Source organism: Prinia subflava, chromosome 2, assembly GCF_021018805.1.
Source record: "Prinia subflava isolate CZ2003 ecotype Zambia chromosome 2, Cam_Psub_1.2, whole genome shotgun sequence".
Lineage (NCBI taxonomy): Eukaryota > Metazoa > Chordata > Aves > Passeriformes > Cisticolidae > Prinia > Prinia subflava.
The window spans coordinates 67582703-67605691 of record NC_086248.1 but is presented as its reverse complement, the minus strand read 5'-3'; the positions used below and the strand labels follow the sequence as shown (position 1 = coordinate 67605691).

At 36.9% G+C, this 22989-nt stretch overlaps 1 protein-coding gene across 7 annotated transcripts in view; it reads left to right on the top strand.

Moving 5' to 3' along the window:
- The first annotated feature begins 33 nt into the window (after positions 1 to 33).
- The window catches only part of WDR64 (WD repeat domain 64), a 69589-nt gene continuing 46633 nt past the window's right edge, over positions 34 to 22989 (top strand). For 3 of the 7 annotated variants that reach the window (XM_063390372.1, XM_063390374.1, XM_063390373.1), the window contains exons 1-9: positions 34 to 188; positions 6734 to 6885; positions 7580 to 7710; positions 10543 to 10642; positions 11170 to 11273; positions 13792 to 13821; positions 18183 to 18290; positions 19898 to 20112; positions 20629 to 20763. In XM_063390372.1, coding sequence (XP_063246442.1) covers positions 34 to 188; positions 6734 to 6885; positions 7580 to 7710; positions 10543 to 10642; positions 11170 to 11273; positions 13792 to 13821; positions 18183 to 18290; positions 19898 to 20112; positions 20629 to 20763 — 1130 coding nt within the window. Of the gene's footprint in view, positions 189 to 384; positions 550 to 5153; positions 5299 to 6733; positions 6886 to 7579; positions 7711 to 10542; positions 10643 to 11169; positions 11274 to 13791; positions 13822 to 18182; positions 18291 to 19897; positions 20113 to 20628; positions 20764 to 22989 lie in introns of those variants that run through there. The other 4 variants (XM_063390378.1, XM_063390377.1, XM_063390375.1 and 1 more) reach the window with 4 other exon arrangements.

Below are 22989 nucleotides of genomic sequence, written 5' to 3'. Positions count from 1 at the left end.
GCGGGCTAAGCCTCCGTGCCCGCTCCCAGCCCCATGGCACACCGCTGCTGTGGGCAGGAGGAGGAGTCCCCGCTGCCTTCCCGCCCACGGAGGGCGCGCCCTCGAGTGGCTTCGCCCCCGCCTGCCCCGGGGCCCGGGCCGGGCATGGCTCCTCCCGATCAAACAGCGTTTCTGGCGCTCTTAGCACGGTGAGCAGCCCGGTTGTGGCTGGGGTATGGCTGATGTCTCCTCTTCCTTAAAAATCCTCTGTGCACTTTGGCTGTGCCACGGCTGCCGTCAGCAGCGCTTCCCTCACGGGGGCCGCGTCTGGGCAGACCTGCTCTGCGGCCAGCTCCGGGAAGAGGCAGATCTCATATCTATTTAGGCGTCTTGCCCAGACGTCCTGCCATTGAAAACTCCTATTGCGGCAATAGTGTCTTCTCAGGAGGCTCCCCGCAGTGCTCACAGCTTGGCTCTAGGAGTTGGAACCCCACAAAGCGACCTGGCAACACCATGGCCCGTGCAAAGGTGTGGTGTGAGTGAACGCTGTTTCTGTCAGCCACGGGGCAGGTAGGACACCACAGTGTGCACCGTGAAGTCTCCTATTTTATACCTGTGTCTCCAGTGTCTGTTGTGCAGGCCTGCCTGTGTGCAGCTCTAGCTGTGCCCGCTCAGCCCCAGCTGTGTTAGGGTGGCTGCGCTGTCTCCAAGCCCAGCCCACCCCGGAGTGTTTCACTGCGAATTTTGCTCACCGGGGTTCTACACCCACAACACCTCGCCAGACCAAGCATCGGTTTTCCTCACAGGGAGACCTCTGGTTTGTTTGCTTTAACATGTGTTGCTAAGTGACAGCCTTCTTAAGGGCCCGAAGAAAACTTTCCGTTTAGGTCTATTCTTACTTTAGTTTAAAAAAAAAATCAGCTGTGAAAGCAACAACATTTTAATGTTTTAATGGATACATGTCTTGTCAAAAAAATAGCTTTTTTTTTTTTTTTCTCTAATACACAGTGGTGTTAAATGGTCTAGACTAAGGGTGAACTGAGATTGAAAACATGGATAGTTGAGGTAGTTTTGATGTCTTTCAGAACAAACCTATATGGAAATTATGGGCTTCTCATGGCAGTGAATTTTATATGACAAATTACTGCTGTAAAACAAGGCAGTAGGAACAAAGTCATAGGTCAGAAAAATTAAACACTGATTAAAGTACTTATTCTTATTGATGTTAGCTTTATTTACGATCCATGTTGTTAAATCTCATATATGATGTAATCAGTAATTGAAACTTACATTAAAAAGCTGGTGCGGTCTGTTTCTTCATCACTGGTCGACAAGGCTTTTCTCATTGCAAAGGAAGGAGCAGCTTCCTTTTTCAAAATCAATTGTATGTTTTCTGCCATAAAAATTGTAGTTACAGAACACATGAATTTCTAAAATTTCTGGTAATAGACCACAGTACTTGAGCATCAGTTTTAGGGAAGACATAATTTTGTCTCTCCTCATCCAAAAAAGAAACTTACCTGTACATGGCAGACCATGTGCAAAAATACTATATCAATGCACAGTTAGGGGTTTGTTTAGAACAGTCACTGCATTCTAAAAGTCTAACAATGACATGACTGAACTAAATTAATACTACACCTCACTGAGAACAAGACATCTCTATCCTCTGCCTGTAAAGAAAAATCTTAATTGGTGTGTCTTTCTATCCCTGCAAAATGAAAGGAGAGAAAAGGTGGTAAGAAGTGGAAAAATTTAGTGTAGCAAGTAGTACATGCCAGGCAATATAGTGTCCACTGGCAGATTCCATTATATACTTAGGGTTTTGAAGAGGTATTTCACTACAGCACCTGCCACAAATACTCCCTCTAGATGTCTTTGAATTTGTAGAAGATAAGAGAACCCATAACTTGCATTTTATAAACATCATATTGCAGAATTCCTGGTTTGAGCTTTTTTGTAGCAAAACTAAATAGATCCATAGATGTGCAATCTCTGCAATGCTTTATTTGCAAAGTTCCCATTATTAATACTGTCAAATTGCTAATGTTATTCTAGCGGTCTTGGATACTTCATGAGCAGAGTTCCATTCATCTTCCATGCAGTGTCACTTCTCATATAAGGCAAAACAAAAAGAAATGATGTTTTATTGTATCATCAGGTCAAAGGCAAAGCTGGATAGAGAACCCTGACCCCAGCTCTAGTTCAGATTCTGTTTCACCTAACCCACTCTAGAACCAATGCAGTTATGGTTTTAATAATCTAATTAAATCTTTAGTCAATCCTTTTCTGCTGCAAAAAGGGTTTTTCCTTTACCTTTACCACTGCATAAAAAGATAGACCAGAACCATTTCCAAAAGTTTATGTGTGTGACTTACTGGAAGGGTGTCAAAGTACTAAACTTGTACGTAGCTGAGCTCATGGGCTTAAAAACATACAATGAGAAGCAGGATAGAAGGTCTCCAGTCCTGTACTACAAAAACAATCTCTGAAACTCCCAAGGGCTTCCTAGATCTCTTCTGCAAAAGTCTTTTTAATATGTTGTCTGTTATGCATAATTCACATGGGATGGAAGAATACACTGGTTGTAAATTTTCAGGTGGCCAACATATGCTTACATATGCACAAGACAAACCTTAAAACCCAGCCTTGGAACTAATAATTCACAAGTACAAAGTTTGCAGATGTCTGGGACTGTCTTCAAAAATTTATAGTATTTAGTAATTGGAATGCTTCAGCACACCAGAGCATTGAGTGTCACAGGTTAGAGCTGAAGAATCTGAAGCAGAGTAAATAAACTTTCAAAGTCACTGCTGCTCTCTAAGCTTGGGTAGAAACACAAACCATAAATATGCCTCCTGGTTGTAACTGCACCATTAAAAATGTCCAGTCTTTTGCAGTGAGAACATTGTGGGGTGGAAAAAGAGTGTTTTAAGGCATTCAAGAGACCTATTTCATTTTATGTTCACTGACTTATGTGTTACTTTCACTCATTTTCTCTGTTCTCTGTCTTCTACTAGTGTGTCTTTGAAGTCACAGGCTCTTTCCCATCTTTCCTGACAAGCAGAGAGTGAGCAGGAAAGTCAGGCTTTTGTCCGTATTAAATACATTTTTTCTAGGAGTCAGATAATACTGGGATTTTGATGCCTATTTTGAACTTTGTAAGCTTATTATTTCAAATGGCATGGTACAGAGACAGAATGCAGGCTGCTCAAAACAAAACAAAAACAAAACAAAACAAACAGCACTTCCCAAAAACTCTAGCTACCTAGCTTCAGCTTTTTTGGTTTTTTACAGTGTTCTCCTGGCATATTTTTTTCTTACATGTTGTTTTTGCTGTTCTTTAGCCATAGTTCAGTTAGTCAGAACTCAAGCAGCTCTATCCTGATTCAACTTAAAACTCAGACAGGTTTCACAAAATGTTTATTAGGAAGAAATAGCAAAGGATGGGTAAGCTTATCAAAAGAAAGCATCTTCAGGGACTGATTTTTTTTTTTCCTTTTTAAATGGCTGGACTTTATCTGGACCAAAATCAGAGTCAGGAACAAAGTCTTTTGTGTCCCAGAGCCTCTTTAGGGACAACTAAGACCAGTTTAGATGCACTGTGTGATCCACTTTGGGCTGTTCTGAACCATCATTTTACTTGGGGAGAATGTGCTTTTGCATGAGACCACCAGGAAGAGTTAACTGGCAGCCTTGTAAAGGCAGGAGCAAAGATCTGTCACCTTTACTGTTTGTCTTCTTCAGTAGGTTTGGGTTATTTGTTATTAGCTGTCAAATTACATGGTCAGAATTTTAAAACTTCCATGGCATTTCATAGACTTAGGGTAGTTATTGGGATAAAGATTGAAAATTATTGATTTTTCAAATGAGGTGCCAATCCTACAATGAACTTGCTGCAGCTGTGCTTTGCACCCATACAGACATATCATTATCTTTAAATCTGAGAATTTCCAATAATTGAGACTAATAAGATTATGTGGTAAGAAGGGAAGAGTTGAAAGAGTCAACTTCTGAATAAATATCAATTATATTGTATTCTATATCCAGTGCTTTCCACACTGTCAGTAAGGGAGACAGTGAAGGAAATACTTTTCATTCAGTTAATGCTACTGTAGGGCTACTAATGCAAGGACTTCCTGACTCATCAATTACATATTGAATTTGCCTTTTAGACTTCACTTATCTTCTAATGCAGTTCCTATCTTCTCTACTTTTTTTCAGTCCACTCAGTCATCATATGTTATTTTTAAATTGTACTGTACTTATTTTTTTTATTTAAACACCAAAGATGACAGAATCAGCTGGTACTGAAAGCAATGATTCCTCATTTGAAGTTTATTTATGTTTTCATTATGTTACATAACATGAAGTTTCCACATGTGTTTTTGCAAGAAAACAAAACATAGCTTTCTGTTCTTAACTTCTCTATTCTGAGGATGGATGCTAATACCCTTTATGAACCTTAAACCACTGTTATTAACTGGGAAATGAGAATATAACCTGATGTCATACAAGCTTAGATGAGAGAGACTGGGAAAATTAATCAACAGGAAGCACTGCATAACAAGTATTCACCTAAAGGCAGTATGTCAAATACACCACAGCTCTGACCAAGATATAATATCTGACCAGCCACTGAGTACCTTGACACACAAAGGAATATTTTCTTGGAGAATTACTGTTGGAAACAGCAAAAATGTATCCTCAAACCATCCCTCCCTTTTTCAGGCATCACTGCTGCTTTTCTCTGGCAACCTCTTTTCCTTATTCTGATCAAAAGAAGTGCTCATTGCAGTAGAGCAGAAGTACTCAGAAACTTTGGGGTTCTTCCCTTGAAATGATAGAATTACAAGCTGTTGGATTGCTTGTGTAAGGTAGCACATCATGAGACACCACTTTCCCTGAAGAACTAGCTTTTTCATGCAGAGATATTTCCATGCATTATTTTTAGTAACCATTTAATACCAACTAGTTGCTTTCCCTATATGTTTCAAAAATGTCGTTTAGATGATATGCTGAGTGTGTGTGAAGACTATTGTCTTTATTTGTTTTGTTTTCTTTGAAGAAGTGACTGGAATATTCTTGAAACATGTCTGTTTGGTATCAATCCTCTAGACTGCCATGAGGAAATATAAAATGTAATTTCTCCATTTCTACTACAATCTCCACAGAGCTAAGACTCCACGTTCAGGAATTCAAGAAAGCCTTACCCAGTAAACCTGGCATCAGCCTCGGGTGAAATAATAGCAAAGTGGATCTGGAGATCAGTAGCTAAAGACCAATACAAAGAAATTGATCAGTGTGGTCTACAGAAAAGTGAGTTTAGCAAATAGTCTGAAAATCATAATTTGCCTATTATGGCATTGATGCCTTAAGTTTTAGCTTTCATAATTTCCAGATTCTGTACTGCGTTAACATATAACTCCGAACTTCATATAAAGTGTTAGCAAGTTCTCCTCACAGCTTGGTTAGACAAAAAAATCCTTTTCTATCCTGAGAACCAAGGACACCGTTGCAGGTTCGGGCCCAAAAGGTATAAACAGCAGTGAATTGACGAAAGCAAACTGGGAGGATGACACTTCATAACCTGAAGCTGTAATTGGACAATTAACCCAATATGTAAATGAACCAAAACTTTAAAAAGTGTAAAAACGTGACCGTTTGTCCATCTTGGGTAGAGCCATGGCCAGGCTCTTGTACTGCCCAAGGTGTATCCTTTGAAAGTTTTTAATAAATACCTACGTTACTCCTTTAACACTGTCTAGCCTCTGTTCCAGGGAGCCTCTCAAAGCATGAATGCAGCTCAGTAACATGGCATCAATATTGTTTAAAGATATTGAAAAGGTGAAAAATATGGATAAGAATCACAATTATATTGAAACCTAAAGGAAAGGAGAAGTAGTCCAGGTACAAAGGCCCCTAGTACTACAATGTACCAACTAAATTAGTGACGATATTACAAGAACTGCTGAAAGGAAGCATAAGCCACACAAAGAAGCTTAAATTTTAAGTTTGTGCAATTATCTTTTGAAACAAACATGTGGATTCTCCATCTTTTTGTGTCTGAAGATCAACACTTGACACCTTACCACAAGTATAACTACTTTAGAACAAAGTTTTGGGCTCAATGTAGTGATAAATGGCTGACATTTATTGATCTGTAACATAAAGAAGGTGAAAGTAGAGCTAAAGGTCAGATTTATTCATGCAATTAATACATGCGCTCCACCCCTTCAGCTCTCTCCCCAAAGAAGCATTTGGAAAAGTATTACTAAAGGCTGGGGGGAAATACCTCTTTGGAGGTATCAAAAACCACCTGGATGCATTCCTGTGTCACTAGCTCTAAGTGACCCTGCCTTGGCAGTGAGGTTGGACTGTATGATCTCCAGAGGTCCCTTCCAACCCTAACTATTCTGTGAAAAAAAGCATGAAGTCTTTCTGATGCCACTTACATGAGATAAAATGAAATAATCTCACATGCCAGGTTGCTTAGTGATCCTGGTTCATGACATGGGGGCACTCAATGAGTAGGATTCTGTGATGTGATGGGATGTTGTGACATCCACAGTTCACTATACTGTTTGCCAGCTTGAGATGCTAAGCCAGGGTCTCCTCTTTTTTGTTATGTAATGTTTGGTATACTTGTCATGCAACTGCATCTCACATGAACTCACGTGGGAGTTAAAGGAACAAAGCAAGTCTTGGACATGGCTGTAAGAAGATCTCTCCCTCTTGTCTTTTGTTCATAAAGGATGTCTGGAAAGAAGGCTCGTGATAAGGACAGTTGCTCTGCCCTTGAATCGATTGATTTCAAGAATGCTTTGGAGCAGTTCCAGAATCTAGTTGAAAAAATGGTCATCCAGAAGACCAAGGAGACTTCAGGCTTGTATACTAAAGATGGTGGTAAGAGATATTAATTTGGATGGAAAAGTTAATTTTGACATGTAGAGAACGTATCCTAGAGAGATGATAATTTTCTTCAAATTAATATTCTAACTGGAACTGTTTGCTTTTAACAGGAAATTGGGAGATTGCACTGTGAAAGTTATTTTCTCCTCCTGTTAAGATTTCTGGCCAAATTCTAAGGCCATGGTGATCACTCAGAAAATGCAATGGGTGGAGTTGCCACTTATGGAAGTTAGCATGATGCTAGCTTGTTTCTATAAAAGCACAAACTTGATGAATTATATAAATACAGTTACTAATTGTAAACAATGGGGATAAAATTTTGCTTTTCTCAATGCAAGTGAGTATTGCTGCTTGAAAGGATAAACTTTATCCCATAAAACATTCAGGTTCAAAAAACAAATCAGAATTATGGTAAGTAAGTGAAGAAAAAAGAAGTGAGAAAATTGTATCTATTCTTTTATCTGTTTCCTCATGCATTGTGTTATGCATCACAAATTAAATAGTTTTGAAAAGAGCAAATATTAGGACTGATTTTTTTTTTCTTTTCAAATGCTTTAATGAATATGAGAAGCTGGAACTTGCATGCTATTGGTATTGAAGGACAAATAAAACCAGATGTAGGGTGGATAAGAAAGGAATATGTAGCTTGCCAGTTCTAAACTGTGTGGATATTGTTCCTCCCACACAGATCAGATAGACTATGATAAGTTCTATACAACCACACGAACACTTTTTGGTCCAGCAGTCAAGGATCAGAATGTTCAAGCCTTTTTCAGGAAGATTATGAGCAACCCTGATGAAAGGCCAGAATGGCCTGAGGTAAGGATTTCTAAAGTTTTCTTAAATATGAAAAACTAATTAGAATTTTAAGTGGTGACAATATTTGTCTGGTGACAGTATTGATTGTGTTCATGAGTCCGTTGTTCATGAGCTCCATGGCATAATGAAGCACTCTCTTGTTATTTATCCTAGCTGCCTGAAGCCTGGATGTGTTCAGGTCTTCAGAACTACTTCTGTGATATGCATTGTCCTCAGGCTTCTTGACAAAATGCAAAATCTCTTATGACTATAGTATGCCATTCGTCCTCTGAGGATAAGTCTATCTTTAGCTAAACCTTCAGAAATGCTTCTTTTTCTCCTTTCCTCTCTTTTCTCTTACTTCTGCTTCCTTGCCTTTCTCTTCCCCTGTTCACAGCTTAAATCTGGCCCTTTGAATATGAAGCAGCCCTATGAATGTGAATTAAAGGTAGAGCAGCATTTTAGTAGAGTTTTTTAACCAGAGAATTCTGCATATATTATTTAGTACTGAAGATGAATGAGATATCTGTAATAAATTTTTCCATCTCTAATGGTGGTAAATAGCAAATCTTTGTAAAAAGCTTTTAAGAATGAGGTAACTGTGAAACAATAGATCAAATTTACCCTCTTTGCATCTATCTGCACATAATCTTAAGGTTTTCCTCTGCCAGAGTTGCAAATGCACTCTATGTTTAATATCCCCTCCTGGATTTTTAATCTATCTGTTTGTAAGTTATTTCTGAATCTACCTGAGAAAGTTATCTCCACAGCACCCAGTTTTTCACATTTTGTGAAAAAGTACTTGGTCAGGTTTTTTTTTTAAATGTGATGCACTTTTTTACTTGCACGTTGTTATGAGAAATTAACACTTGCTCTAGAAATGTGTCTTTTATTAAGGTATTTCCCATAGGTAGTGTTTCAGGCAACTGTTCTATAAAAATTGCTGATTCTTAGGTTGCTAGAGCCAATACTTATCAAGAGCACTCATCATCACATATTACTGCAGGAATTTTTTGTTTGTTTCTTACCCAAAGACAGAATTGTGGAGAACTCCCAGCACACGGTGACTTTCCGATGATAGCATAGGAGGTATTGTACACGTGGCAAATCCTTGCTGGAATTAAAGTTTTATGGCAGGGTATTAGCAAGTAACATAAACTATAAATTTGTCAGCATATTTACATTTTATGTTACTCTGGAACATCATGCTAATATTGGAACCTTGAAGATACCCAACACCTGTTCCTTACGTGTTATCAACAATTGCTATCAAGTGATTTCCTAATATCATCCTAAAATCTATGTGTTCAGCCACTTCTGTTTAATAAGGTTCTGTATGGGAATATTTCTGGTTATTACCTTTTTTAACTATTGGTTTTACTTACAGTGTCACATTATTAATGGATTTTGCTCATGTCAGCCACTGAAGATTTCCTTCAAGTAGGGCTTGGGGCAAATCTGGAAAATAGCTCACAGTCTGAAGCACTGATTATCCTTTGTTTAGGGTAGTAGAACAGTAGCAAATTATGTTTGGGCTCATTAGTTTATAAGAGTGGTAAGGGAAGCTCTGTATGTTTTCTGGAGTGCAGATCATTTACTCCAAAACCTTATTGAGTTTCTAATGCAGTCGGACTAGTTACCAAATTACATAATTACATAAATAATTTGGCTACATAATTACACAAGCAAGCACAGTATGGGGTGTACTAAAAGAGGTGAAGCCCCTTTAGTTTCCTTTTGAAATCTGTGCATAATTTCTTGGGATAAAATTCCCCAGAACCCTTTCTGTGAGCATTTCTCAAATTTTACCAAGTATGAGCTGAGTGATGACAGTCTTTTAATATGGCTTGCGTTTAAACTTTCTTGAAAAATGTGGATGTAGGATAGCTAATAGTTGTGTATATGGAAAGGACGAAGCTGTGAAGTGAAAGATAGAGAGTAATGTTGTGAGAGAGTATTTTTTTCAAAGATGTACATCTGAATCTCTCGAATGAAAATGGGAGCTCTATTGTATAACATGGAAGATACTGAACTAGAATAAAATACAGCATTGTGTCTCTCATCCAAAGGGTCATTGCTTTTAGAACTCATGAAAGGAAGTATATATAATGTCTATAATATGAGAAAGGAGTTAAAAATATCTGTACAGCTAAGTGGGACTAGTTTCCTAAAGAAATGACTAAACTACTTTTGGGTACAGAGCTTGAGATCTGTAGAGCACTTCAGCTGAAAATTTCACACCCCTGAGCAGAAATAAGCTACTGACCTAACTATCCTGTGCAGGGATCTTCATCATGTTCAGTACAAATGGAACATTGTCAGACTTAGGAAGATGGCCAAAAAAGGCTGTTTTAAAAATTGTCTTTATATTACATTTTTTTCAGGCAAATGAGGATCTACGTATCTTTGTGGAAAAGTTCTTCTATGTAGGCTAAGCCACTATGCTGCATTGAATGTCTCGGTTTATAAATATGAAGTTGTCTGTTTTGTCTGCCTTTTGCTAGGTTATTTTTTTCTAGCTGAGGTAGGTGGAACTGGAAAATGAAGATTAAATATGGTTATTTACATAGCAAAACTGTACTAACAACTTAAAAATAGATGGGCTGCATTCCTAGAGGCCCTTTGTAAGCTGACTTCTTTACAAATGTTGAAGAAAGATTGTGCCTGAGTATCAGATCTCAGCAGCCTAAAGTCACATTGAAGTCACTATGGTTAAAAGAAATAATAGTAAGGTACTTACTCAAAGAATATTAAACTATTAAAATGTGAGATAACTGTTTGATGTTATACATATATCTTCCAGAAGTCGTTTTGCAATAAATTATTTGTTTAGTTCTATTTTGTTTTGTTTAGATTTTTGGCTGTTTCACACGAGAAAGGGATGGCATGTCATCCCCATCGAGAGAAAACATGGTTTTTCTTGTATCTGAAAAACGGCAGATTACTCATTCAGGTGACATGCTTCATCTTACATCAAAAACTGTGTTTTTCTAATGCAGTGTGCTCCTTACTTTCTTGAAAGTAGAGTGATAAGATCATATGTCTGTTTTTGCTTATTTATGCTTCTTCATCTGTTCCAAAATACACTCCACTGCTGCATTTCCCAGTTCTCTATATTCCTAAATTATTTTGAAATTATGAAATTTTATGAACCAGACTATTTATTTATGCAGTTACTCATAGTCTTTCTCTATTTTTTAAAAATATGGAGGAAGAACTGGCACATCCAGAATTATGGTATTAATGATATTTAAAATGCAACACGATTCGTTAAACCAAGTATAGGATAAATTATGATATATTGCATCACTACCTTGTATATGGTACATTTCAGGAAGAGAAAAGAAAAATGCATTTCAGAAAAAGAAACAGTTCGTACTATTGTAGTCCTATTTGTTTATGTTTGCCTTATCAATATAGTTCTGTTTGTTTATGTTTTCTTTATCTGTAACATTAAGAGTAATATTTTGTCATTGACAGTTGCCAAGAGAAAAGATCTTATCAAGGGTATAGTGAAGGTGCCCCTTCTGCATCTCACAGTAACAGCCTCTCAGCGAGGAGTGCTAACTGTGTTTAACAAACAGGTAATTCTAAATCAAACTCTTTTATTATGCCATTAGGCAGTACAAAAGGGAACTGAGTACACTGTGATCTAGCATTCACATTTTCCCATAAAAACCTACACATCTTTCTTATCAAAGTTAACTTTTGCTATATATTTAAGTACAGCAGGAAATTGTTCTTTTCAGTTATATATCTATTTGATAGTCCACACAAATTGATAGAAGGTAGAGATGGCTAATAATAGACATTCGTCATAGAAATTCATTTAATAGAAAATAATCTGCATTTCTATTTAGAAAAGGTTTCCCTAAATAAAAAATATGCTGTTGGAATTGACTTTAAGATATAGAGTGGAAATCAGAAAATCAACTGTTTTCTACAGCTACTAAAAATATCTGGAATGGACAGAGACAGTTGTTTGCAAATAAGATTTATTCAATACAGTAACATCTAGAAGCTGGAAAGTCACGAGTTTTACAACAGTCTGCATGAGTCTGGCTCATAATTGGTTCCCTCATCAGCAAAATGTAAGGCTATCTGTACCATTATAAGTAGAAATTCAGGCTTAAGATGCTGCTAAACTAAAGTTTTTACATTAATTTCTGAGATGATTATATTACTATTTAGTGGTATGCCCCTGTAGAAGCCATGAGATAGAATGTGCCATACAGAAACCCAGGCTATCACACATCTGTGCTTATAGGTGCTTTACATTTGTACAATTTTAATGCAACCAGTTTCTTAGAAGTTATTTCAGGAGATGCAGTAAAACGTTAAAGCAGCACTAATGCTTTCTACGGGTTTTAGCTAATTTAGTGCATAATGCTTACGATGGGAGCATTTGAACCAAGAAAATACTCTTGCAGATGATTAAATAACAAAACAGTACTGCAGCGTTGGTAAATGCTGAAATAATTTATTTGAAAGCCAGAAATAATTTAATGTTCCTGGAGAACATTATCCCTTTTATGTACCTATGAAAAATAATTTCCCAAAGTATAAGATTAAAAATAGCTCTTCTCCCTACCCCCTACCTGCCCCTGCTATTTTCAAATTGAATTGCTGCCTTCTCATTGGCTGGGCTGATGTTATTTGACATCAGTGATTGCAATGTAAATGATTTTACACCCAGCTGCTTAACACAGTGAGTTAGGGACCTAAACTCCCACTTAGAAAACTATATTCTGCAAATGACTAAGGCATTACAACAAAACGTGCCAGGAGAGGATTAGATTGGATATTGGGAATAATTTCTTTATCCAAAGGGTTGTCAGCCATTGGAACTGCTTGGGGAAGTGGCTGAGTCACCAGCCCTGGAGATATTCAAAAGAAGTGTAGAAGTGGCTATTGGGGACATGATCTAGTGGTTGACTTGGCAGTTTTTTAGTTTTACAGTTGGACTTGATCATCTTAAAGATCTTTTCCAGCTTAATTGTTCTATGATTTCATGATTCTGTCTGAGGGCTAAGCATTGTTTTCTGCACCAAACGTGGGCCTAATGTGACTCCACACCTGTATACAGCTCTACACCATCAACTACACGTTTCTCAGGTTCTCGGATGATACTGCCTTGACCAGTACATAAGACCTGTAGGAGTAGGCAGCCTCAAGGACACAGTTTAGTTACTTTAGATAAAGACAAGTCTGATACAGTGCATGGATATCTCTTGATTAACAATACTCTTAAACTCTGCTCAGAAACTGTCCATGACAACACCTGGCATCTCACTTCTATGGGATGAAAGACTTTGATCCTAGTTTCTTGGTTTATGAAATGTGGAATTGCTGGGATAGGTATGAGGTGCCATTGGATAATTACTGGCAAGGGGTAGGGGCAGGGGTGAGAGGAAGTGAAAAATCATCTGTGGGTGTTTCAGAAGGGAAAATGTTGAAACTGTTTTTGAAAACTTAGTAGTTTTGTTAAAGGACATGGAAGATAACCCTGTCTCTTCTGGATGATGGTGACATTTAAACACTTCAGGTTTTGAGCCACATGTTACACTCTCTGCCTGTAGTTACCTTTGGTGAAAGATGCTGTACCAATGTGGGTATTCCTGTTTGCAGCCTGAAGTGCTGCCTCTGCTGGGGATTTCGCTGGCACCAGTTGACATGGCATTGGGCCAGCATTAGCCTGGGGTTCTGTATGACACATCCTATTTCTCACATGAGCTGATGCTGTTCTAGCTGTCAATAACCATTAAAAGCACAATTCCATCAGAAGACCAGCTGATCTGTAATCTGTACATTGTAGAAATGAGAATTTTTTACTTATTTTGCTCATTTCAACATCTCGATGTAGAAAACGCAAGCCAAACCAGACACTATGAAACAGTTGTGAGGGAAAGAGAAGTTTTAAGTTCCTCACAATACAAAGGGGAACAGACAGCAGGCAAGGATCTTTCTCAGATCTTAACCGCCTACTCTTTCAGTTAGCAATTATTGTTCTGATCTGCCTGTGAAGAGGAGAGATGACTTTGTTTAGACTTTTAGTTTAAGAACTACCTTGTTATTGTGACAATATCTTTCATGATTTTTCAGATGAAGGTTCTGACAACCATTGATGTTCAAGTAAGTCCTTTTTTGTCTCCTTCCTGTTAAATAATTTTAAGTAAAAATCAGCATGTACTAAATTGAAATAATTAGAAACTAAGCATTATTCTAATGCCACTTCTAATTTTGAGATTTCTGCATGATTTTTCATAAGATGCTGTAGGTCAAATAGTTTCAATTTATTCCTTTCAGTTCTTGAAACAATTCAGTAACTTCATTTATTTCCTCTGATAAATGAAACCTCAGAAAAATGCTTCTTTTTCTGCCAAATGATCCTTTACCCGTTACCTTGCCAGAATTTTTTCTTCTAAAATCCAAAATTTCAACTGTCATTGTAAAATTTAAATAATTAAAATTTTAAGTTTGCTAATGAAAAATGGTTCTACATTTTGCTAGGTAGATGATTTGCTACACAGTGTATACATTAAAACCTCATGTTTACCCTGGGAGTATCACTACAAATTTTAGGTAATGAGCTTCTTTCAAATTGATCTGTACACAAGAGATATCAGTCTTAGCAAAGTGACATGAACCCTTGTCCTAAAAGTCAATGTAGGTATCTTTGTGTCAGGAGGCAATGCATTTTGTTGGTTCTCTCTTACATATTGTGGTAGTTCTAAAATGCAATAGAAGTTCTCCATACCAGAGGCCCTACTAGTCCACCTCAGAAAACAGCTCAGGGCCTGAGTTGCATTTAATTTATTGCAACAACTAATCTGACCTGTGGAATTAGTGCAGAGAGGTAACTGTGAGAAATATTCTTGACACCAACTGACTTATAGAAACTTTGACTAGAATTAGAGTTTCTCCTACAGGAATGCTACAGGAGTAAATTTTGATCATTCCTACTTTGCTTGTAGGAACCACTTTCCTCAATTCAAATACACAAAGGTAGGATCTCCCCCAGAGACACCAAGGGAAAGAAGCTGAAAGAAACTGGAGTGCCAGCCTGATGCTGCACTGGGCTGCAGGGTCCCTTTCCTTTCTAAGCACTAAGCACTCATCTTAAAATGATTCCTCAATGAAGGTGAAGGGGTTTTTGTGGTGAAAGTAGGACAATATTTGGCAGCTGTGGCAGTATTAGGAACCATTGAAGGGTATCTTTCCTGTAAAGTATGTGAAAGAAGGATATGTTTAACATCATGGTTTCTCCCTGTATAATGGTGCAATACCATAATGATTAGGATTGTGATTCCAAACAAATACAATACTAAAGTTGGTAGCTTTAGCATCTGTGAGCATCCACTTGTTTCAGCTCTGCATTAGATCTTTGTGGGCTACTCTAATCTGCTGTCACTGTTGTTACAAGCCACACTCCCATCCTTTCCCAGCTGAGATGTTTCCACTTTTTCAGCCTTTCCTAGAGGCAGGAAGAAGTAGGTTAAAAATAGTTTGGATTCCTCTCCATCTTTGGGATGAAGGATCATTGCTTTTGGGGATCATTTGATCAGTTGATATAATTACTGCTGAACATGACAGTCTCTACTGTAGAGTATAAAGACTTTCAGGGGAAAATTTTTGGCTTCTCAGGGACATTTGATTGACTGCAGAGCTGACACTTAGTGAAAAGAAAGGAGAAACCCATGCCCACAACCTTAAGAAATCCCTCTGACTCTATGTCTGAAAGATTTTATGGTATTTTTGATGGCATTTTACTTTTGTTGAAGTTATATTCACTTTTTTGTATCAAAGTTATGAAATGTTCACAAGGCTTAGTTAAAAACTACCCTTTTTTGCTTTGCTTTCAGCCTTGTCTTATGGAATTGGAATTTTTATCTAATATTCTTATTTAAGTGTTTGCATTGAATGGTCCTGCCCTTGATCAATTTAATTTTGTCTCATCTTTCCTCTTAACTACTGCTCTGAAAAATGAATTAAAGGAGCTTTTATTGACTTGAGGTTCCTGAACTTTTGGATAGTTATTGAAAGATTTTGATGCTTCTAGGATATAATATTTTAAGCTATGTTGTTCTTTAAATATAAATTCACAAATTCAAATGAAATAAAATTCTGGATTTCTTTGAGATAATAAATACCACTTTCCAGATGGTTGAAATGTATCATGCTATTAAATTTATTAACTTGGGGATTCTTTGAGAGATTTATCTTTAGAATTTGGTCACAGTTTTTCTAATGTCAAGCATGCTTATAAAAATAGTTTTCCCGCTTAGTACCTTTTATATAAACATTTACTAAAAATCAAAGCACAATATCTTATGTGAGTGTAAATCATCCCTCACCGCGTACTTATCAAAGATATGGTGAACAATACTAGTTGAAAACTGCAGTACCAAATGATCATAATGTACAGCTATGAATAGTAGCTTATGATTAATATCTAAATAGGTAAACAGAGAAAGATGACTACCTTTTAGGGCTTACATTTCAGTTCTGATCTGCAGAAATAACAGTACATTCTTTTCTCACTACAATTACTATGCTATTTTCAACTGTTTTACATCATCATTAATACTGGCATCAGTAGCTAATTGATGAAGCTATATATTGCGTGCATCTTCCTGCAAATGAAGTAAGGTACTGAATTCAAGGCTTATTCAGAGATAAGTTATCAGACTCCAAACCTTCTATCTATCGACAAATATTAATGTGGTGGTGGCTTACAGACTGCAACAATCCTTATACTCCTATGCTTTCTTCCATTCAGTGTTCTCATTCTTGAGGTGTTTCAGAATAGAGACCCACTCAGGCAGAGCGACAGAGGTCTTGGCCCTGAGGATATTAAGCCAGAAAGACTGTAACACAGTAGTGCTAGAAATAAAATCCAGTGGACTGCAGCCATCAGAACTTTCCTAGCATCGTGTTGGAATGAATGGAACATGAACTAGGGGTACATTTGTTACAGGGATGTTACGGAGAACAGGTCACTTCAAGAAAAACTGATTTCATTTCTTGATGAGATTATGTGGCTGAGTGAAGAGCAGAGGCATAAATAAAATACACTTAATACTCAATGCAGTATTTCGCTTAGCACCACACAACCTTCTGTTTTAAAATATGACCACTGGAAAAAAACAGTCGGCTGCATTGATTAACAATTGTCCGGCTGACAGGTCCCAAAAATAATAGTCAGTGTAGAATCATTGCTGAATGATGATGGGAATATTGGTAGTGAATACATTACTTCTTTCAAAAAGGGAAATGACATGTATTTTAAATATCACTTAGAAAAGCATAAACAGAGCCAATGGATTAGCAAGACATTGTGAAACAGAAGCTGTATTGAAAACAAGGGAGGAAAGATAAGAGCCCTTGAGTGACAGGATGGAATAAGAAAATAATGAAAAGGTTGATCTGATGCAGCTGCCTAGTTTGTCAAGTATGGCAGCACTAAGAAGAGAAATTCTTTTAACCTTTCCTCTGAAGCTGAAACTGGTTACTTTGACTGCATCATCACAAGCCAACACAACAAATTAGTAACAACTAGAAATGTAAAATTATCTTTTTCAAGCCATTCAGTCATTGTTGTCTGACACTATTTAAAGGATTTCAAAAAGCCACAGTTAACAAACTTTTCCATAAGAATTACCAAATAATCCACAAGGCTCCTGCAGGACTGACATTTTCCATGTTTATTGTAGTAACGGGCACAAAAATCTATCTAAGTCCATTACCACTTGCCCAGAGATCATTAGGAAGGAGAGAAGCTTTCTCCTGCAACAGAGTGTTGATATCCTCTGTCAGGACTTTGAACCCTTTACACTAAGAGCAAAACCAATATTGTGTACAACAATGGAAATAAAAGTAGAAGCATCAGGATTCTGATGTATACTTTGCAAGAGAAATTATTTTACATTAATACCTCTATAATAGGAGGTATACTTGAACAATGGCTTAATATGGTCAGATGTGTTTATTTGTAAATAGTTGTTCTACCTATTGGGGGAGTTAATTTTTTTAATAAAGTTACTTATTTTCATAAACATTCATTTCAGTTTTGTTTTTATAGCTGAAATTTTGACTGCCTGTAAATTTCTTTTGTTTTAAACCAAAATGTATCCAGGTAAAAGCTTAATCTGCTTTACTATGGATGTTTTAGCTTAAGCTTTCTCTGCTCAGAGTGCTTTTCCAGAGTGTCATTGCAGTTCGACTAACTGTATAAGTGTATTGTGTCCTCTCCTGTGCAACATTTGTGTCTCTCAGATGAGTCATTGATCACAGAGGTTGAGCCTGGTGCCTCTGTAACTTCATGTATGAGTTATTCCTGGAGTTAGGACTCTCAGTGGAACTAGACCTAGCAGGTGCTAGTGCAGAGTATATGTGATTTATGTGAAAATGGTTTAAAATATGTACTTACGTGATAGAAAAGTTGATAAATTTACAGAGAAAATCCTTCTTTAGCTACTCTTTATTTTCATCAGGATACTGCTTGGATCACTGGATGTGATTTCCTGCCTAATCTGCAATATGTCGTGGCTGTAACTGAAAGCACAGTCATTCTCTGGGACTATAAATCAAAAGAGAGCAAGGTATTGTGTTGGATCAGACAAATGCCAAAATGAAACCTGAAAGCTGATCAATCTTTGTTTCCAATATATGTTCACATCCCTTCGGTCTAACATGATGAAGGCTTTTAACTTTTGTCCTCATAAGAACTCAGTGAAACAGTGGAGTTCGCACTAAGGGAGGAACACTCTCTACATGCCGAATGGGATTATTAAAGTATATTAAAAGTTGGAAGAAAAAGAAAAATTTTACACTGGTGCAAACAAACCCCCAAAGAATTTCTTTTCTATGTATGTCTAGTGCGGATGTGTGCACGTGTATACCTAAAATGTGTGCATGGGTGTACATACATCTCAGAATCTATTAAGAATCAAGGAACGGGTTTTACAAGGAATATAACACAGATTCTTCTTGAGGTCACTTCCCGATTTAAAGAAAACATTTCTTCATATCCTGTGTTTCGTTCAGGACTTTCTAAGATAAAAAACATTTCGATGTTAATAATATATGTCCAAATTGTTAAAGTTTTCTTTAATGTCGTACGCATTTTTGCTGACCCATATCTTAGCTTTTTCTTCCTGTTCCTGGGACTTCTCTTGGAAATCCCAAGTTAGCTGAGATGATGAGGAGAAGCAAAGTAATTATTTTTAGGATAAGATTTTCTTAGAATTTGATTTTTTTTTCCAATATTAAGAGTTTGATTCCCAAGCTCAGACAGGTCAATATAAGTCTTCTTGTCAATCCAATTGAACTTCTTGGAGGAGAGGTCAAATATTTATTCTGCACCTATTATTCTCCATGTTCCCTCTACTCAGTACATCAGTGAGAGCTGCAGGTATCCTGTTGATGAATGTGCAGCTCTTTTTGAAGATCACAGAAATAATATATGGATAGTTCTATTTCTATTACATCTCTAATTTTTCTGTGCTACACAGGCAGCATTGATGCAGTTAATTCCTATGGCATGTGAACAGTTCCCAGTCTAGATTGGCAGGGATACTTTAATCAAATAACAGATGGAGTCCAGCAATAGAACCAATAAACAGTGTCATGAAGATGACCCAAAATCCTATTCCTGGGCCTTCTAGCAAAATACCACTGTCTTGCAACTGTATTCATTCCCATTATCTCTATGCTTCAAAAATTGAAACACCTGCCCCTGTTGGTACACTTGACACTCCCAGGCTGTTTTATTAATTAGGACTCTGATATGGATTCTCCCTGTGTATTACAGCTGTATTTCATGGTTTGAATTATTCTTTAATTTGGTTATTTCTAATTTTCTTGTAGAGAGCATATTATTTTGAACAGAAAACCGTATACAGTCTTAGCAAATACACCATCCCACATAGCATGCAGAGATCCTTCCTCGAATTTGTAATTAATACTTCTTCACTGAAATGCAAAAAGCTACCTGTGAAACAAAATCTTGCTGAAACCTCTAGGATTTGCTTTAACTCCACTTTGTGATGGTCTTCCATGAATTTCTGATACCAGGAAAGAGCTAGCACAGGGGTAGCTTGAAAAAATAAAGTCAAGATTTGGATGCTGATGTCACTAGATCAACATGATAGATTCGATTTAAAGGCTCCAGTGCAATATCTAATAAACTGTCTATCATATTCCACAGAGTGATGGCTTTGTCATCAAACCAATGAAAAACTGTCTGCTCTGTGTTTGCACGGTGACTATGGCAGATAACCTGGCTAAGGATACCATCTTAATGGGAGATGATAAAGGTTATGTTTATCTGCTTACTATTACCAGTGATGACTTCATAATGAAACAATCTAAAGCTGAAAAAGTATCACAATTTAAAGTCTTGGACTCCGAATCTTTTGACATGTAAGTTGCTTATGATAAAATAATATCAGTTTTGCATTATGTTTTGTTTTTAATTTGGGTTTTGTTTGCCCTAAGTGGAGGATTAGCTTCTGTTTATAAATTAACCGCTTATAACCAAAGAAAATAATTTTTCAGACTACAGTAAGTATGATTTGCTAGTTGTTGCACGAAGGAAATGCCATCATTTTCAGTAGAAGATTTTACAAGTAATCTTACAGCTGAGAGGATCAGAATACAATGCAAGGGGAGAATTCACAGTTGCTGTTATCCACTTTGACAAAGGAACAGCTTTACTGTGCTCAATGAGGTGGAAGCACAGTTGTGACTAGATAAGTGCATGGTTCAACCCCGACTTTCTGTCTGCTTCCATTTGAGCTGGAAGAGCCCTGTATCTGCCCTGGATATTAAATGTTAGCATTGGTTGTGTATGTAGTCTCTGACAAAATCCCTGTCCACCTATGGACACCTGACAGCAGTTGCCACTGTAGCCAATTACTTCTCCATTTGTATCCCTAGTCCTAAGCGCAAGCTACATGATGACTGGGTTGGGAAGATTAAGTATTTTTCTGCCCTGAAACGTTTTGGATCCTGCTCCACAGACAGGATTAGTTCATTTGTTTTGGATGACATAAAGCGACTAGAGGACCAGTTGTAAGTATCTGACACCTTCTGGAAAACAATAGATCTTCTGCTTTATAACTCTGCTGGAGATCAGTGCCTCATAAGATGTCATCTTGTTAGATTGAATCTGCCTTTTCTATTAGCATTGCTAAGAAAAACAAGAATGCAATTGTTTAAATGCTTGAACATTTTTGTGTGCTAGCTTTTGATGTAGGAGAGAACTGTCCATATATGTTCACTACTCACAATCCTTAAAATATATTATGTTGAGAGTGTTGTCTCCTCCATCTCCTCAGCAAGCAAATTTTAGGTAGAAAATTGATTGGTTTGTTGCACATATATCATGTATCCATTCATTTAAAATTTATACCCAGTCAAAAATAAATTCAACTAAATTTCATTTACAGTTTTCTTTTCACAAGTTTGAGCTATACAAGATTAAATAAAAAACACAATTTATTCTGAGGGCTGTGAAATGGTTCTACTTTGCAGCAGAAAAGAGGTTTTAAGAGGCCTCCTTATTTGTGCCAAGTCCTTATTCATATGGCTCCTCAGTGCTATTAGCTGATTTAACTGATTCCAAGCCTAATTAGTCTGTGAATTTAGAAAAGTTTATAGCACTATAGCACAATTAAATAATACAAATTTAATTTGATGTAAGAAGGACCTATAAATAACACATAAATAGAACTTTTCATTCAAATGTTTCAAAAGATTGTAAATATTACAGTTTCTCAATTCCTCTTTGAGGTATATCCAGAGAGATTAATCGATTTTTAAGGCTAGTAGCTATAATTATTATAATATGTTTTATTTCTTGTATAACACAGACCATAAATATTCTTGTAGTCATTCTTGAATCAATACAGTAACTTTGGGTTTTCTGAGTATTACATGTCTGTTGAGGATGGGGAGAGTGAACTATAAAACACTTCTAGATTGTCCCAGGTCACATATGTGGCATCTGAAAAGCTGAGAAATCCTGTTTGTTTTTGTTGGGAGCTTTGGAAAAATAGAATTAGTTAGAAGAGAAAAAAGACTAAGTCTGCAGAACCAAAGGTCCAGTCAAAAGAGTAGGTGCTGCCATCGTATTCTTCAATACAGAACATTAACTTCAGCTAGCTTAGTAGTTCATTTCATTTCACACTGGCTGTAGTTGCATCTCCTAATGCAATAAATACATATCTTTAAGCAGTTTCTCACAGTAAATAGAATTGCACAGCTGTTAAAATGAAATTATTAGTCCTAAAAATACCTATAGATCAAACTACTTTCAAATGTCCATCTAATAAGTAACTAGCTTAAAAATATGGTTTACTGGTTGTAACAAAAGAAATTTCCCCAATTAACTTTGTAGCAAGGAATTGTTATTGTACTCCAAGAGGGATGCATTGCATCTTCTCTCTCATGGGATTTAAGTTTGTTTGTCAGTAATGGCCAGCAACAGCTATAAAATTTTCTTGTAAAGGATCTGAAGAAGAGAGGTATGGATACGATCATAAGGCCACAGCTTGGGCAGGACTTCACAGTGCCAGAATCCCTTATTCCTACTGATCTTGGAATAGTATCAAGACTGTTCATTAAAGAGCTAATGGATAGTTATATGGAAGTATAAAAGGTGAAAAAAACTTAGCAAGTCTGTTAATCATACATTTTAATCAATTAATTGTTATTTTGTACTGTCAAGAGAATTGAGACTTCTTTGTTAATGCTCTGGAAAGAAATCTTTCTTCCCTCTAAATAATAGGAAGCAAACAGCCTTTTATTTACACCTGCCTAGAAATAACAACTCTTTTATTAATCCTCAAAGTTTCCAGAGTCTTTTGTCGGATTTACTGCCACCCCCATTTATGCCTTTCAATATTAATGGCTACTGTAGGCCAGAGTAGATGAACTGATACTTGTCTGAATTTCAGAGGAAAAAATTTAAAGTATTCTGATTTAGTTCTGTACAGCTTATTTACACTGGCAGTCATAGTTTCCTGGGAAGGACAGGTGTTAACCCTACTACTGCTACATCCAAAAATCAATAAAATAGTCACTCATTAGTAGCAATGTCTGAAACTTGGAGAGACAAACAGAAGTTGCCCAAAGGATGGATTTAGATGGGACACTGGGTTAATTTCAGTCTCTGTTGGCTGCTTGAATTCTGATGCTCTAGCAGCAAATGTAATAGAATAACTGTTGAGTTTCAGATACTTGTTGTCTCTTCATGTTGTCATACAACACAAAATAGATCATATAAAGACTATTCAT